Source organism: Epinephelus moara, chromosome 15 (genome assembly GCF_006386435.1).
Source record: "Epinephelus moara isolate mb chromosome 15, YSFRI_EMoa_1.0, whole genome shotgun sequence".
NCBI classification, from domain to species: domain Eukaryota; kingdom Metazoa; phylum Chordata; class Actinopteri; order Perciformes; family Serranidae; genus Epinephelus; species Epinephelus moara.
Genome location: NC_065520.1, coordinates 16,290,796 through 16,308,594, shown reverse-complemented (window position 1 = coordinate 16,308,594; position 17,799 = coordinate 16,290,796). Strand labels below are relative to the sequence as shown.

Below are 17,799 nucleotides of genomic sequence, written 5' to 3'. Positions count from 1 at the left end.
AAACGTCCACTTAGACAGAAAAATAAATTGATTTGAATTTGATGGTCAAACGTCAAGGCCAGTCAAGAATTCTTAGGCTAATTATGACAAAACTTCACACAAATATCTAACAGGATAAGATGATGAAGTGATGACATATTATATCCAAAAGGTCAAAGGTCAATTTAGCTGTGACATCACGATGTTCTGCATAAAACACTTTTCTGGGCATTACTCAACGTTTTTTTATGAGAGTTTCGAGACATGTTTCTGGCGACCAAACTGAGCATTTCTTGTCGTGTTTGGAGTGACAAAATTGGGCATTTTTTAACGAGATTTCAGGACATTTATGTTCATATTCATAGCAACAAAAGTGGGTGATATTTAAGAGAGTTCCAGACATTTCCACGTTGAGATATGACATGCATCCTTGTGCATGTCTTCCACCTCAGGGCCAAGCTGGTGGCCTTGAGATTTCTCAGTCCTTGTCTTCTTTTCTGATATCTTCCCTTCAGTGTGGATGGAATGAGCTTTCTCTCACAGTAGCACCACACTGTCATCTAGTGGTCGAACACCCACATCTCACCCAAATGTATTCAGGGAAAACTTCACCCACAAAATGATCATAAGTATCAGTTACTTACCTTTTTTTCTGTATTCTGATTCTGTTTCCAAACATCAAATAAAGAAACAGTTACTCTTAGAAGTCAAGAGAAGTTTGTGTAAACAGCTTTATTTAGAAAAGGAGATAAAGGCACCTCTCTAACTGGAGAGTCATTATTCAATATACCAAACACCATGAGATTGAGCTCGGATAAATCGCTGCTCGGCAGTAACGTTAGTGTTCATCAGAGGTCGTTAAACGGCACGTTAACACTCAGACTGCCTCTGGAGGAGATTTAACATGTTGAATACTGATCGAACTTTACCCTTTCCTTTAAAACGGCTCTAGTCTTAACGTTATTCTTATTTAATACTCCTCCCCCTCTTCATCTTCTTCAAATGAGTCAATGCCGACCTCTTCGTAATCCTTCTCCAGAGCGGCCATGTCCTCTCTGGCCTCTGAGAACTCTCCCTCCTCCATGCCCTCTCCGACATACCAGTGGACGAAGGCCCTCTTGGCGTACATGAGATCAAACTTGTGGTCGAGACGAGCCCAGGCCTCGGCGATGGCGGTGGTGTTGCTCAGCATGCACACGGCCCTCTGCACCTTAGCCAGGTCTCCTCCGGGGACCACAGTGGGTGGCTGGTAGTTGATGCCCACCTTGAAGCCAGTGGGACACCAGTCCACAAACTGGATGGAGCGCTTGGTTTTGATGTTGCTGATGGCGACGTTGACGTCTTTGGGCACCACGTCTCCGCGGTACAGCAGGCAGCAGGCCATGTATTTACCATGGCGGGGGTCACATTTCACCATCTGATTGGCTGGCTCAAAGCAGGAGTTGGTGATTTCAGCCACAGTGAGCTGCTCGTGGTAGGCCTTCTCTGCTGAGATGACGGGGGCGTAGGTGGCCAGAGGGAAGTGGATGCGAGGGTAGGGCACCAAGTTGGTCTGGAACTCCGTCAGGTCCACGTTCAAGGCGCCGTCGAACCTCAAAGAGGCGGTGATGGAGGAGACGATCTGGCTGATGAGACGATTGAGGTTGGTGTATGACGGGCGCTCGATGTCCAGGTTCCTGCGGCAGATGTCGTAGATGGCCTCGTTGTCCACCATGAAGGCGCAGTCGGAGTGCTCCAGGGTGGTGTGTGTGGTCAGGATGGAGTTGTAGGGCTCCACCACGGCTGTGGACACTTGAGGAGCGGGGTAGATGGCAAACTCCAGCTTGGACTTCTTGCCAAAGTCGACTGAGAGGCGCTCCATCAGGAGGGAGGTGAAGCCAGAGCCGGTTCCTCCTCCGAAGGAGTGGAAGACCAGAAAACCTTGCAGCCCGGTGCACTGGTCAGACTGGACGAGAAAGAAAGAATTTACTGTTAAAGAAGTTTTGAAACAGACTAAAGAAGATACTTCTGATAGGGTTATATTAAAGGTCCAGTGTGTAGGATTCAGGAGGATAAATAGACCCTTTTAGGGATGTCATTTCATTAGCTGAGGCAAAACAACTCTCCATGACAGGGATGTAGGCTACATAGGTCAAGCCCAACCTCTTACCAATAATGACTTACAGAACAAACATGCTTAAATTTTAACCCTTTTCTTACCAGTTTGCGGATTCTGTCGAGCACAGAGTCAATGTGCTCCTTTCCGACGGTGTAGTGACCACGGGCGTAGTTGTTGGCAGCATCCTCCTTCCCTGAGATCAGCTGCTCGGGGTGGAAAAGCTGTCTGTAGGTGCCTGTACGAACCTCATCTGGAGGGGAGAGAAGAGACAGTTTGATAGCATGTTAATACTGTACTTTTATCCACACTGAGGGTGCGCCATGAGACAAACGTTTGGTTTGGGGATATAGATAAAAATTTGAATTGAATTTTTTATCCAAAGCAACCCACGACATTAAGTTCCAATTAAAGTAAAGACGCTATTAGACATGAATTCCCACCAGGTGGCGCATTGGACACAATGCGAAATACGCAAAATACACAAATTAAGCAACACGAACGAAGCTAGTAGCGCCATTTTGTGTCATATGTTTATTCATGAGAGTTGAAAAATCTAAACTTCAGCAACCAATTTACGCCATGATAGCCAATCAGCACTGAGATCCTCCAGGGACGTATGATGGCAAGGACGTTTCAGCGGAAGGTCATTCATCGATTCAGCAATTTCACGCGCATTTGACGCGAGTTAAGGCCTTTGCGCACTGAGTACATTTATTTGTCAAAAATTGTCACATATCCAAAAATAAATCTGACCTAACATTGTGTCAGTCACGTTTGCACACTGAGCCCGTGCGTTTTATTTTGGCACATGTTGTGAATTTTCACAACAAATACAACAATAAAACACATCATAATCAGTGTGCAATGTTTCTGTGCCTAACAATTTTTTTTCACGTGACAGATTAAAAAAATGCATCCGGAAAAAGGCCTTTAGTCACACTTATGAGGCAAGTCAATAAATTATTCTAGCAACGTGAAAATTTGTATCACGTTTGGTGTGAACACAACATGAATTTTAGGCAACAAAAGTCATCATCATGGTTTGGCTTGAAAAAAATAGGCCTACCGTTCTTATTAATGTAATGTCACGTCACGTCACTGAGTTTTGGTTTCACATGGGAAATGAACAGCTGTCTCTCGGGTGAAAGTCCGGCGTTTGTTTGCCCAGTAGAATTTGGCGAATAGTTTGAATGTTGTTGGACTACACATTTGAAAATAAGAACATACTTTGTTGTTTCCAAACTTGGAGTGAAAAGTGAGCTTTTGAGATCTGATTGGCTGATTCAAACGGGAGTGGGCGTGGCCAAAAAACGACTGACCTAAAAACTTTAATTGGTTAAAATGAACTTTGGTCAAAATATGAACTCATATGAATGGCCCACTGTCTAGCCAACTAGTTAATATGTGATCAGCTAGTTTATAGCTTTATTGTCTCTAGCTTCCTTCTCTCCTAAAATCTGAAGTTTTTATCTTACTCGAGCAACACCCTTATCTCCCAAACACGAGCTCCCAGGTAAAAGAATGTGCAACAGAAGGTTGGATGAAACTCCTCACCAATCACAGTGGGCTCCAGGTCGACAAAGATGGCTCTGGGGACGTACTTCCCCGTGCCGGTCTCACTGAAGAAGGTGGTGAAGGAGTCGTCGTAGCCCGTGGAGGGCTTGTCGGTGGGCATGTGGCCGTCAGGCTGGATGCCGTGCTCCAGACAGTACAGCTCCCAGCAGGTGTTGCCCATCTGGACCCCAGCCTGGCCGACGTGGATAGAGATACACTCACGCTGTGGAGGAGAAAGGAAAAGATTTCATTTAACCGTTCCAGTCTGAATTCAATATGATTTTGGGAAATTTATCGCTGAAGTCATCATGTAAACCAAACCCCATTTAAATTCAGACATACTCAACACCCATTCTTGAGAACTGGGGCAAATCATGTCCTACCGAAAGAAAAAACATTTTGAAAGGAAATAAATATCCATCCATCCATTTTCATCCACTTATCCAGGGCCGGGTTGCAGGGGCAGCAGGCCAAGCAAAGTACCCCAGACATCCTTCTCCCCAGAAACACTTTCTAGCTCCTCCTGGGGGACCCCAAGGCTGGGTCTGCCCCGGGGCCTCCTGACTTGCCCGGAACACCTCTAACAGGAGGCGCCCATCCTGATCAGATGTCCGAACCACCTCAACTGACCCCTTTCAACGCTAAGGAGGAGCGGGTCCTCCGAGAACCACCACCTTACCATGGTAGAAGGGTTTTCGTGTCCCTGTGAACCTGGGAGCTGTGTTGTCCAGGGCTAATAGCCCCTGATAGGGCCTCCAAGGCATAGTGGTCGCAAGGGGAGGGGCCAGACTAAGAGCGATCCAAGAAGACCTTGATGAAACGGCATATTCGGACTTTGAGGACCTCGCCCATTTTGGGGACACCAAAGGGTGTAGGGATGTTGAATGCCATCCAGCTACAAAATGTATCCCCGAATTCATTTAAGCCAACCTTTTGCCCTGGGTGGTTTAATGCAAACATTGCTGCCTTTAAACCTGTCTTGACCTGCTGGAAATGACAGTTGAGCATGAGGGTTGTGAACTTTTCAGCCTCTTTTTCTCTTTAAAATTATTTCCACATTATTGCCCCAACCAGATTTTTTTGTGGACTTTGCAGAAACCTGTCAGGTTTTCACATTATCACGCGAGTCGGATGTGACACGTCACTGATCTAAATAAGGGGTCAGCGGCGATTAACATACTCTTGTCAGAGTATCTGTAGGGGCCAAAGTGCTTCCACACCCTCCTGAGGTATTTCTAGATCCTTGTAAAGGATGTGGGTGGAGGGTAGCGGGTGGAGCCAATGGGTGCATGCTTGCAGGGGACTGGAACAAGTTTGGTCTCATCATTAGAGAGTAAATTTGTCCCGAGGGAGTTTAGGATGCAACGTCGTCTTTCCTGTTTAGTTAACTGACCCTTTAGAGTGCAAATGACAGGGAGCAGTGCGCAAAAACTGTTGCTTTAAAAATTGTGACATCAATGAATCAGATGGATTTCTGCTGCTTTGTCTCACCACTATTGCAGCAGTTAGTCTGTCAACAGAAGGCCAGCTGTCAGCGGGAACACGAGAACACAAACAACCCCTGTTATATGTATGTAATAAATAATTCCACCTTTACAAAGCGCTAAAAGAGGCTGCAGCTGACCTCTGACCCTATTCCCAACGGGAACACGTGGGCCAGTAAAATATTCATGTTGTTGGGAGATTCCTGAGGAGTCAGTCTGACAGGACGGGACAGCTCGTCATGTTTTTCCAGCGCGACGTCTTGATAGCAACGCAAACAGCTCCCAGTGAGGATCTGTCAATTCAGTCTGTTAAGTGTTTTACTTAAAGATGATGAAACTGCCTCTCAGGCATATTGTTAATGTGAGTGACATGCGATTTTGATAAAGTGGGGTGACCTAGTTTCTTTCAGCTTCGGCACATTCCTCAGGAAACTGACGTCTCAGCGATTTGAACCACACAAACTGGTGTTACCCGAGGAAACTAATTAGCAAAATGTAAGATATATGGTTTAAATAGTGAGCCAAATGTAGATCTGTTTCAAATATGAACTCAATCACCAGCTAATTTGATAATCGCTTCATCAGTTTGAGTCAAAACTTTCTGATCCAGCTTCTCAAATGCAAATATTTCCTGGTTTCTTTACGTCTAAATGACAGTAAACTTAATTTCTTTGGGTTGTGGACAAAACAAGACGAAACAAGTGCACAGGTTGCCTTAAATTTTTAAGTTGGCTGAATTTGAGAAGGCATGTTGAGTGATATAATACTTGTTTTCTCAAATCGAATAAACTTAAAATTTTAAGGCAGCCTGAACACTTGAGTTAAAACAAATAGGTGCTTTTTACAGTGGCAGTGTTTTGTTGTTTTTTTACAGTATTTTCACGTGATTTCAGGGCACTTTAATCAGCGTATGCACGGCTGCACGTGAACAGTAAGGGGGCAAAAACGGAATATTTTGTGCATGTAAACCAGGGCTAGGTATCGCCTGTGATTTCCTGAATCGATTCGACTCTTATTCAATTTGATGTAACATCAATTAGGATATTTCTGTTCCACCAATTTTGCTTTAATCTTAAAGAGATACTCAAAGAACTAACGCTGCAAATGGAACAAGGAACTACCTTGCACATGGCGAATTTGCACATCTTGTTCTCTTAGGACTCAGCTCTCTTTCTGGTCACACTATAGCCCGTAGTTTTGTTTGCACTTTGACGTGGCGCTGCAGTGCGATTATGAAGCTTTCAGACGAGCTTAAAACTGGAGGAGAACGTGCTGCAGACTGTTGCTGCTTAATGTATTCTACATTCCACATCTGGAGACGTGCAGTGTCTTCCGTGGACCAAGCTACTCCTCATCCTGCGTCCTTGCAAGCCAACGTGGTTTCATCTGCTTTCTCAAGCATCCCAGCAACAGCGTGTGATTTAGAGGGCTGAATACAATGCGTTAAAGTTGACACTAATCTTTCTGTAGTGGGCTTTTGTTTTGAATTTTGATCCTTTGAAATTCCCCCTCCCCCTAAACCAGCCTGTGATAAGGACGGAGAAGGGGAGGGGGCATGGTGATACGGGAGCTGCCAAGTATGGCGATGGCAGCCAGCTCAGCACACAGCTATTTTGAGTGACGCTTCACTCAGACATCTACCCTACTAACCTGTTTGGACTGCAGCTTATCTCATGGAAATAACACGCTGTCAGTGCCGAGCGCTCCTATTGTTGGAGCAAGAAAACAAAGCACAAATATATGCAGACAGAACTTGGTGCCGTTTTGTGGGCCACAGAGCTTCGACAGGATATGAGAAAAAGTGGGAGTGGTGTTGGTGTTGCAACATGCCACACTGGTTCATGCCTTCAAGACACACGCAGCTTGTGAAAGTTACACTTCCTGGCATCTGGGTGACTATCTGCTTCCTGTATCTTGTCCTCAAACTACGTCACGGCTGACATTAAGGCCTCAGCATGGGAGAGCAAACACAGTGGAGCATTGTGTTGTAAGCCTGTGGTGGAGTAACCCCCCAAAAATGCTTGATTTTAAATTTATCCCAGCTGAAAGTAAGCTGGAGGGATAAATGTAGCGACTCTGAAGGCAGCGTGACTGCCCACACCTCCTCTTCTTCCTTGCTGTATCACAAATGGCCCAACAGGAAGTGTCAGCAGACCTAAAACCAACAGGGGGAAACAGTCTTTTCTCGTCGTCAACGCTTTACCAAACTGCCTTTCCTCAGTTCTGACTTTCCAAACGACCTGTTACGACACTCTCACTGTTTGCTCTGACGACGGGAATAAAGTGAAAAGGGGAAGGTCAACGTCCTGAAATCACGCCGACGACTTAAGACTCTTTAGCTCTTGTAAAAATGTTGATCCACGGCTACGAGGGTTTATCGTCATGCGCCTGAGCTCATAGCCGTCAGGAATAGAAATGTAAAACACACAAGGGGCCTCTGGAAGCCACATCAGCATTCCCAAAACCAGCCGGGCAAACAAGCACGCCCTCCTGACAGACACACATATGGAAACAGTTAACCTTTACTGGAGCTGGAGCCACATGCCTGGTACCGTGTCTCCACTGATTTTACTTTATGTTCTTCACTTTCTAACATTTAAATGAGTTTTAAGTGCTGTAGCAAAGCCAGGAAGTTGTTTTAGTAGCAGCCTGGAGGCCTTAAAGTAGAAGCAAAAGACACAAGCTCAGGCTGGTGATAGATTTTGGAGGGAAAGTATGCAGATGCAACAGGAACACTGATTCTCAAAGGAGGAACACTTCAGATAGCACTCATAGTTCTTATGTAACACACTGCATGTCACTTTCAATGGAATACACTCGTAATAATTATGCCGCCATACTCACCATTGTGCTGCTCTGATTGTACTTTTAGGAGAAGAGGTTCAAACTTGCAGGCTCTCACAGGGCGCCTATAATGAGATCTCTGTGAGTGAAGTGCTATCAGTGTGTGTCACAGACATTTTTATAGTTACTACAGGGGGAGGAGGAGGAGGTGGAGGAAGAGGAGGAGCCAGCAACAGCTGCAGCTTTGTTCTCTTCATAACTATTTTTTTTTTTCCACAGTAAGATGTGGCTTCCTGTTTGACGTTTTCAGAGTAAGAGCAGCACCCGAGGCGCTCACATGATGTGTGTGTTAAGTTTATTTGAAGTGGGGGAAAGGGAGCGTTGTGATCTTAACTTGAGTATTTCAGACAGAGGGAAATAAAGTACTTTATAAAAACTTTTTAAAAACTTTGTACTGCATTTGACTGACAGCTGGAGCGGCTTTTCAGTGTAAGATTTAATACATAAAACATATGGTCAGAAAGGATATGATGCAACACATTCAGCGCCCCAGGCAAACCTTCCCCCAACTCCCCCTCCCCCAGCTATTATTATTATCACTGTTATTATTGTTTATATTTGTTGCATTTATTCCTTAGTCCTCAAATAAGCCCAAAACATTCTGATGGACACCCAGCATTTGTTTGAGTGCTGCCCTTGGGCAGAAGATGCAGGAAAGGTAAATCAAGGACAAACATACATGCANTGTTATTATTGTTTATATTTGTTGCATTTATTCCTTACTCCTCAAATAAGCCCAAAACATTCTGATGGACACCCAGCATTTGTTTGAGCTGCTGCCCTCGGGCAGAAGATGCAGGAAAGGTAAATCAAGGACAAACATACATGCAACACCTTAGCTAACAGCCAACTACGCTGTAATAACAAACAATAAGAGAATATGTTCTGTGCGGATTTGGTCTTCTTGTTTTCGTACTGCATCCCAAATACGGCTGCAACTAACGATTATTTTCACTGTCGACTAATCTGTCGATTATTTCTTCGATTAGTCGACGAATCATTTTATGGAAAAATGTGTTAAAATGTTGAAAAATGTCGGTCTGTCTCTCCCAAACCCCAAAATGATGTCATCTAATGTCTTGTTTCATACTCACGCCAAAGGGTTTTAGTTCACCGTCATGGGAGAGTGTGTAAAGCTGCCAATATTTGAACGTAAGGGAGGTGAGAAGGGGCGACCACATAGGGGAGTGTATTTAATTGAAAAAAAAAAGAAGCAGTTTGGATACTTTAAATTACTTTATCATATTGTTTACTGTTGCATTGGAGATCGAATTTGGCGCTGAATTCCTCAAAGGGTAAGACACTGCCGGTTTCGCCTAACAGATGACGAACATCTCCATCCACTCACTGAAAACAAGGATCTGTTTTTGGAAAGGATGAATCTACATTTCCAGAAAAGTTATGTACATGCACAAACAGTTCTACACGGATGCTGTGTCTCAAATCGCGTACTTCTGTACTTATGCTTAATATTTTGAGTGCATAAGTACGTTCACACTGAGAAGTGTTGAGCGTGGAACTATGGACACTTCTCGCCCTCAATGGTCGCCATCTTGGCTACGAAGCGGAAGGGGAGGGACCACTTTTCAAACTGGAAATGGACTGCGCGACAGTACAAATACATGTGTTTTTTGCACTAAGCACCACTATACTGTTGTCGGGTATAAGCTAGCAGTATGTTTATTGGGTTAATTTAGCAGTCTGTAATGATTTGGTGCCGTGAACGATAACGCGAATGCTAATGCTAGTTTGCTAACTAGCTAATTTGCGGTCGTCATTTCCGGTGAGTGCACAACAGCCATGTTTGGTTTGAGACAACACTACCCTGTCGAAATTCCCACACTACGCCAATGAGTACATAGTACACATAGTATACTACATGGAAGTGTGCTGATGGAAGTATGTGATTTGAGACACACCAACAGATCCTGTTAACAGGTCAGTTTTAACATTCAGTTTAAACTTTATAGTTCATTTTGTATGTTTTTAAAAAAATATTATTTCTATTTTACAGTGAGCTGTGAAGTTAAAAGTAATTAAAAGTCATTTAACCTTCACATCCTTGCATTTATTCTGCTCATTTGTGTCGTAGGTTGTTTGGTCTATCTATCTAAAATCATTTTCTTTTTATCATTCACTTCCTGTTGCTCCGAAAGTAAAGGAAACTCACTTTAAGATTATAACAGCAATATACCCTGTTATTTTCTACACAGAAGATTCCGGTTTGATCCTTGTATCGTTTGTTCAATTGAATATGTAGACCATCTATTTTTCAGTTGTCCCTTTGTCAGTTTATTTTGGTCTGAAATTCACAACTGGTTGTCCCTGAAAATCGACAACATACCTTTGTTTGTTTACTTTAAATGACATAATTTATTATATGGACAACTTGGACACTAATTTTTCTGATATTATTAATCTTGTGGTTATTTTTATATATATATATATATACACTCTTGTAAATGGAATGAAAAAGGTGGAAAAAGTTAACAAAAAAAGCTAAAAAAAAAAAAAAGATTATAGCTCGATTATAAGTCCTCGCTCTGTTGTTCATTATTCCCTTTTATTTTATTTAGTAAACTTGAATTATTGTCTTTTTTTCCTGTGCTGAAACATATTGTTTGATATTTTTTTGAAGAATTTTGTATGTCATCTCCATCTGTGAAGTTTGCAATTGTATCCTTGTTGTTTTTACTCCTTGTCTTGTTTGTATATTCTTTGTTCTGAATAAAGTTTGTAAAAAAAAAAAAAAAAAAGTGGCCCCTTTTCCGTTTTTTTTCTCTGTAACGCAAACGCAACACGTTCGAAACGCTTTACGTCAGCACGCTACGCGCCAATTTTGACAGTGCGGAAGTGGGAACAAAACACCAGCGTCAACGCGTCAATACTCCGGTGTTTTTAACATTATATCGTTGAATTTTAGCTACTTTTGATAAACAATTATGTCTCAGCAGGCAGGGTATTCACCCAGCTTCAAGCGACCGGCGGAAATAATGCGAATGAGGCGGAAAAGAACCCGAAGCGACGCCAGTGTCTTCTCCAGCCCGAGCGGCCAGGGCTCCTCCTGCAGCCCCGGACAAAGCGACTCATCCCCGGCAGGCGTTCGGCCTTTCTCCCCGGGGCCGCTTTTTAACACCCAGGCCCGCTCTGGAGGTGGGGTGAAACGCAGAAACCCGTTCGCGAACATTGAAAACACTTACAGCCCCAAAAAGAAACTTCTTATTTATAACGACGACGGGAATGCTGAAGCTGGACACGGGTACAAGACTATGAAGTGGACTGGAGAGGAGGGAGAGGAGGAGTGTGGAGGAGTTTTATCTTTCAGGGCAAAGTTGGCTGAGGCAGAAAATCAGGAGCACCAAGACAGTTCCAGCGAGGTACCTTCTGTTTGAAGAAACTAATGTGTCATTAGAATTTGGTTTTGGGGTGGCACACATTTTTATATTTTCCATTTTCTGTCCTTTGCTGCAGAAGTGTCTCACCTTCTCTGAGGATGACTCCCTATTTGAAGAGGAGAAGGAAGATGTTAAAAGCCCACTGCTGAAGGTTGGATTTCTTTTTCTGCTTTTTGCACGTTGATACAAAAAAAATCTGTCTCCTCACCATTTCGGTTGTTCTCAGTTCAAACATTTGTTGTAAAATTCCTCTCCCCTCTCTCTCTCTCCCCAGAGTCCCCAGGCCATCGCCCCAGCCTCCATAGCCCCCCCAGTCTGCACAGAGTATCCAGCAGACTGGAGCCTGAAAACCCGCCTCCTCTTCACCTCCCCGCTCACCCTGTCGTGGGCAGAGCACCCCAAAGCCCAAGAGGAAGCTTCGGGGCTCAGTCAGCACTGCAGAGCTCAGTTTGGCAGCCTGCCACACAGTCTACAGGTAGACTTTTGAGTGTAATCATCACTCATAACATCACAGTGATTATCCCTATGTATCATGTTTAGTCAGAGAATCCTCCCTGTCACCTCTCCAGGATCCCCGGTCCTGCTCAGAGCTGCGCTGTGCCTTCCAGCAGAGTCTGGTGTACTGGCAGCACCCCTCTGTGCCCTGGATCTCTCTGTTTCCCCGGATCAACGCTGAGAGGAGCTTCGCTGGGAAGAGCGCCCCATGGGCACAGGATAGAGCGCTGCAGCAGAGTCTCATGAGTGAATGGTGAGGCCAGAGATTCGCAGCAAACTAAGCTAAACTCTCCATCGCAGCATCTCTACTCCATGCTTTCATATAAAACAAATTAAGTGCTCACCTGCTGCGAAATGGTTTCACATAATAGCATTTTCTCTGATTGTCTTCTGCAGGTCGGTCAGCCTGTCATCTCTCTACAGTCTACTGAAGGCCAAGCTGTGTCCTTACTTTTATCTCTGCTCCTATCAGGTAGCTATTTGTGTGTGGAGGACGTTACAGTATTTCCCTTTGTAGTCAGTTCCCTTAATCTGATGTGCTCTGTTCTGTCAGTTTACAGTGCTGTTCAGGGCAGCAGGTCTCGGCGGCTCGAGCAGCATCACTGCCTTAATTTCTCCGACAACCAGGGGCCTTAGAGAGGCGATGAAGGCTGAAGGTAAGACTTGCCTAGCCTATTACTGGTTGATAAAAAGTGTGACGGCAGCATTGCCAACTCTTCATTCATCTTGTGTGCCTGTAGGTATAGAGTTCAGTCTCCCTCTAGTGGAGGAGAGGAGGAAGAGCAGAGAGCAACAGAGTCTGGCTGTGCACCAAGGAGAGGAGGACGAGCCGGAGAAAGTTCAAGAGTAAGTGTGTCGTCTCCGCTGTCCGCTACACTTGCCGCTGTATGAGTAAGAGATTGTGTAGATAAGGTGTTAAATGGTACGACAGACAGAGGGATCTCACCAACAGTTCTGCATCCACGTTTGATTTTTATTTGTCTCAAGCACAAGCATAAAAACAGGCAGTATATGTAGTAAAAAAAAATGGCACACTGTGATAATGTGCAAGTTCGAGAAGGGGCTGAAGGAAGCAAAGCTTATCATGTTCAGCCCCCTCTTACATTGTCATATAATCACATACATATATTTAGTCTTTAATATGAAATAGAGCCCTGCTTATAAACAAACAAGGCTAAATGAAATCCTTTCTAAAAAAAAAAGTATAAAGTACAAAATTAGCAGTCCAGTTCTTTATAGCTGACCAAGAGTGATTGTTTGTAGTTGTGTTTAAATTGTTTTAAGTTAATGCACATTTTTGTGTCCTCATCTAGTTTATTCCACAGTTTTACACCACAGACAGAGATGCACATACTTTTCAGAGTCGAGTGGATGGTAGGATGTTTAAAATTATGATTCCCTCTCTGACCATGAACATCATTTGAATGTTGCTTGGTAACAATTTATTACAGGCTTTAAACAAAATTTGAACAGTTTTGAATTTAACTAGGTCCCTGAATTTTAAAATACCCGATTTTAAAAACAAAGGATTATCAAGGTACCCAGCATGATGAACCATCCTTACGACTCTTTTTTGTAAAGTGCTTTTGTATGCATTTCCCCATACCTCAACACAGTAGGACAGATATGGATCAATAAGTGCATAGTACAGAATTTGAAGTGATTTCTGATCTAAAACGTGTTTAGTTTTACCCAGTATTCCAATGCTTCTGGATACTTTGGAGCACAAATATTTGATGTGAGGTTTCCAGCAGAGCTTATGATCAATTTAAAAAAAAACTCTTTCGATTTCAACATTTTCAGTTTCCAAATGTACTTCTTGCTTAATTTGACGATTTCCAAATATCATAAACTTAGTTTTGTCCAGATTTAACGATAATTTGTTGACATCAAACCAACACTTTATTTTTTGCAATTCACATTTGACCACCAATAATAGCTGCTGCAAGTCCTCCCCTGAACATAAAATATTGTGTCATCTGCAAAAACCACCCTTGGTTAATCAGGGTCAATATTTCCTTGGTCAGTATTTACAGAAAAGATCATTTCGATGGTGTTAACGTTTTGTATATTCGTGATCATAATTTTTCTGTCGTAGTGGTTCTGAGCTGAAAGAGGGCGCGGACTATAAGGCAGGTGATGAAGGAGAGAATGACGGATACAATAACGATGACGACGGCAGCTTCTCCTGGCTCGAGGAGATGGGAGTCCAGGACAAAATCAAGAAGCCAGACAGCATCAGCATACAACTGTATCCTCCCACTTCTCTCTGTAGGCCGTCCTGTTTATGTAGCATACAGTAGTGATGTCCAAGTGAAGCTTCATGAAGCACCAGTTGTATTTGCTGAACCCACTAGATGGCGCTCTTGGTGTAATGAAAAACGCTCAAGGGATGGCAATGCAGTTTGGTTTCAACTAGCAATGGCCAAATGAAGCTTCATGAAACACTGCCTTTATTTTTTGGGTCAACTCTGGCACTCTTTGTTCAAAGGGTTGAAACCAAACTGCATTGCCATCCCTTGAGCCTTTTTCATTACACCAAGAGCGCCATCTAGTGGGTTCAGCAAATACAACTGGTGCTTCATGAAGCTTCGTTTGGCCATCACTGGCATACGGCTTAACTCTTCCAATACATTTAAATGATGTCTGCAACATGTTTCAAAAAAGTAAACAGATTAATCAGTCAGAACGAGTCAGAGCTCCTTGACCACTGGCGTAGTCGCAAAGAGGGTCAGACCGTGTCCCTGGATCACAAGCCGGAGTCTGTGGTGTGCGTGGAGGGATCCCACACCTTCACCCTCATCAACTTCCTCATCAACTGTAAGAGCCTGGTGGCTTCGGCGGGCTCCCAGGCGGGGTTACCTCCAACGCTCCTGGCTCCCGGTGCTTTCAAAGGAGCCACGATGCACACCCTGAAGGTATGCACACACACACACACACACACACACACACACACACAGACTGTAAATATATATATATAGGTGTTTCTGTATCTCTTAGCCTGTGTGTTTTTCTTCAGGCTCGCAGCGTCAATGTGAAGAGCCAAGTTGGTTCTACGTACCAGAACATCAGCAGCCTGGAGATCACAGGTACGCAGCTGCGGGATCTTCTTAATCTAAAACCAGCGTATGCTAGTGGGCTTTTCCACCTGCAAAGGCATCCACAGCATTAATGGTTTCCTCTTTCCTTCAGGACCCATCCTCCCCTCCTCCCTCCACACCATCACAACCCTCCTCCGACCTGCACAGAAAGGAAACTTCTCTGCTGCTCTTTACACACACGCGCCCACTGCTGTCATGAACACATGCAGCACTACGCAACAGGTAGGACAGCCATATACTTTCAGTGAAACGATTGAGTCAATGAGGACATGTTGAACATCTAATGATAGTGATGGCCAAATGAAGCTTCATGAACCACCAGTTGTATTTGCTGAACCGACTAGATGGCGCTCTTGGTGTAATAAAAGGCTCAAGGGATGGCAATGCAGTTTGGTTTCAACAAGTAATGGCCAAATGAAGCTTCGTGAACCATTGTCTTTATTTTTTGGGTCCACTCTGGCACTCTTTGTTCAACAAAGGGTTGAAACCAAACTGCATTGCCATCCCTTGAGCCTTGAGTTCATTGAGTCTAATGAACCGTATGTGTGTTTGCAGTGCACCGGTGGGTCAGACCTGTCCGGTTGCGGCCTCCATCCCGCCTCCATCGAGCAGCTTCAGCAGACGTCCACTCTCAACAAGACCGCTCTGACTCACATCAACATGAACAACTACAGCTACACCTGGAAGAACTGACGCAGGGAGGTGCTGCACGTCAAGGTTGCTGTGCGTCACTTTTACTTTACAAAAGACGATAGGAGCAGACAAATGAAATTACATGAGTCTGTCTCTGGACGTGTATGTGAGATGCCTTCACACAACATATATTTGATCTCTTTAAAGCTGTGCTCTTGCTCTGATTTTAATGTTGATAAATGCATACTTTAGTAAGCTTGTTTGAGATTTTGTTTTATTTTTTTATTTTGAAGAAAAGGTTCAGGTTGTGAGACTAAATGCTGAGGAAGTAAACACATTCTCTGTGGATTTATCGACAGTTGGCAACTTTTTGTAGTTGCCACATTCCCAGATTGTACAGTAATAAAACTAGTTTTCTATTCAGTTTCAAACTTTCTTGAGATTTAATAGTTTTTAGCCCAACTGTACCAGGAGCCAGACTGAAAATAAGCCTGTTATTTAAACAATTGAGACTAAAACTAAGATACTGAATGTTTGTGTTCCAGAACGCAATGTTGAATCATAATTAAAACTTTGAACCTGTGGAGTTTTACCCAAAACAAGAGGTACAAGTTAAAGAAGAAAACAGCTAAATTACAAAGCATCGCTGAAAATGAAGAAGTGTAAAATCAATTCCCTACTGCATTGCTGAAAAACCTGGAAGTTGAATTGTGAAACTGGCATCGAACGTCAATCCCGATAGAGCCCCATGTCCAAATGCCCAATTTTACAGGGCACATATTTCAGGGCGGGGCTGCTTGAGTGACGGGCTGTCTGTGAGGTGTCACTACAGTCTGATCCACCCCTCGATCTTCCACAGCTCCAACTTCTTGTCCAAATGTGGTCAGCCGAAAGTCCAAACTCGAGACTTCAAAAACAGGAGAATGGGTGATGTCACAGTAGCTACGTGCATTATTCGCACAGTCTGTGGTGAGGGGTTAGGGGTTGAGTGACATGTTAGAACAGGTGTTTGTGTCTCCTGGTGAGTGTCAATCCAATATTATCTCTCTGAGTTTCTGGTCTCCACTAACTCTTGAGGTCAGTATTTATCTTCTTAGTTTCTAAAAACACCTGATGGTTGAATTAAAGGAAACACTCTCAAAAGAAATCAAGGATTTCAGGATGGATTTCAAGGACAGAACTACACCTTGACTTAGATAAAACGACCGACAGAGTGGGACAGGTGGAGTGCCGACTTTGGGAGTTACAAATACTGCACCATAAATTAATTAGGTATCTGGTGAATAAAGTTTTGGAGATGGAAGAATGTACTGAATACCTGGAAAACGACCAGACAAAATAATGTGCGTATATTTAACATACCGGAGGAAAGTGAGGGCAACAATATGACAGCCTTCCTCAAACAGCTGTTCACTGAGGTGCTTCAGATAACTGCCGATATTAACATCATCAGAAAAGGTAAAGATCACAACAGGCCGGTTAAGTGAAACAACAGAGAGCCTTGTACAGATCCATGAGAGGACAACTGGCAGAAAAAAGGCGGGAAAACACACAAAGACAGGACGTAAAACCAGACATGACACATGAGGAGAGAACCTACAAAAAATGTCATGTGGGTTACATTAATTATTTTCTAATATAATAATTCATATTTATAATTTGAACTATAACAGATTTGTGATAAAGTGCACGACACAACCTCCTTTCCTGGAACCACACTTTGTGGTCCAACAAAAATAAGAGTGCAATTACACCACTAGATGTCACTGTTCACCAACAATAAATGACTTTGCTGTTCAGGCCAGCTTCATTGCAGAGGGATTTCAATTAGTCATTCATTCTAACATGGACTAAACTGTTATGTTTCAAAGCATGGCTAATGACTGCACATATAACCTGCTAAGCCTAGAGTAATAGAGTAATAAATTTCTATTGGCTCATCTATACCTCAAGCTAAATGCAAAGTTACCTCTAAAAACCAGCGTTTACTTCCTGTTTCCCTAAACTGGGAAGCAGCTCATTTGCTTCTATTCATGTCTTCATACATGAAAATTAAATGAGAGCACAGCTTCCTAAAGCTGCCTTATTAGGTGATCTATCATGGTACGGGTGCTTTTATTGTTATCAAACCATAAAACTGTGATCAACATGATATTCACTGTGATTGACTCAGATTAAAAGTCGCTACATGATAGTTAGCATAGAGGAACGGGAAA

At 43.4% G+C, this 17,799-nt stretch overlaps 2 protein-coding genes across 2 annotated transcripts; one reads left to right on the top strand and one right to left on the bottom strand.

The window, feature by feature from the left end:
- Nucleotides 1–686: 686 nt before the first annotated feature.
- On the bottom strand, nt 687–8,102 carry LOC126401769 (tubulin alpha-1C chain-like). Its single transcript, XM_050063261.1, has 4 exons — nt 7,960–8,102; nt 3,632–3,854; nt 2,179–2,327; nt 687–1,924 (listed from the first exon to the last, which is right to left on the bottom strand). The coding sequence occupies exons 1-4, from the start codon at nt 7,960–7,962 to the stop codon at nt 950–952; spliced, it is 1,350 nt and encodes a 449-aa protein (XP_049919218.1). The 5' UTR covers nt 7,963–8,102; the 3' UTR covers nt 687–949.
- Nucleotides 8,103–10,798: 2,696 nt separating this feature from the next.
- Nucleotides 10,799–16,161, top strand: LOC126401764 (protein downstream neighbor of son homolog). The gene is made up of 12 exons (XM_050063251.1): nt 10,799–11,336; nt 11,431–11,505; nt 11,629–11,829; nt 11,924–12,102; nt 12,246–12,321; nt 12,403–12,505; nt 12,590–12,695; nt 13,948–14,100; nt 14,569–14,767; nt 14,869–14,938; nt 15,042–15,172; nt 15,506–16,161. The coding sequence occupies exons 1-12, from the start codon at nt 10,902–10,904 to the stop codon at nt 15,641–15,643; spliced, it is 1,866 nt and encodes a 621-aa protein (XP_049919208.1). The 5' UTR covers nt 10,799–10,901; the 3' UTR covers nt 15,644–16,161.
- The last annotated feature ends 1,638 nt before the right edge of the window (nt 16,162–17,799 follow it).

Coding starts and splice junctions, on each gene's coding strand:
- LOC126401769 (XM_050063261.1), bottom strand. Junction 2,328..3,631: donor CCTGGAGCCCACTGTGATTG/GTGAGGAGTTTC, acceptor TCTCCCCTCCAG/ATGAGGTTCGTACAGGCACC. Junction 1,925..2,178: donor TCGACAGAATCCGCAAACTG/GTAAGAAAAGGG, acceptor TTTCTCGTCCAG/TCTGACCAGTGCACCGGGCT.
- LOC126401764 (XM_050063251.1), top strand. CDS start 10,902: ATGTCTCAGCAGGCAGGGTATTCACCCAGCTTCAAGCGACCGGCGGAA. Junction 12,322..12,402: donor TTTATCTCTGCTCCTATCAG/GTAGCTATTTGT, acceptor CTGTTCTGTCAG/TTTACAGTGCTGTTCAGGGC. Junction 15,173..15,505: donor CATGCAGCACTACGCAACAG/GTAGGACAGCCA, acceptor GTGTGTTTGCAG/TGCACCGGTGGGTCAGACCT.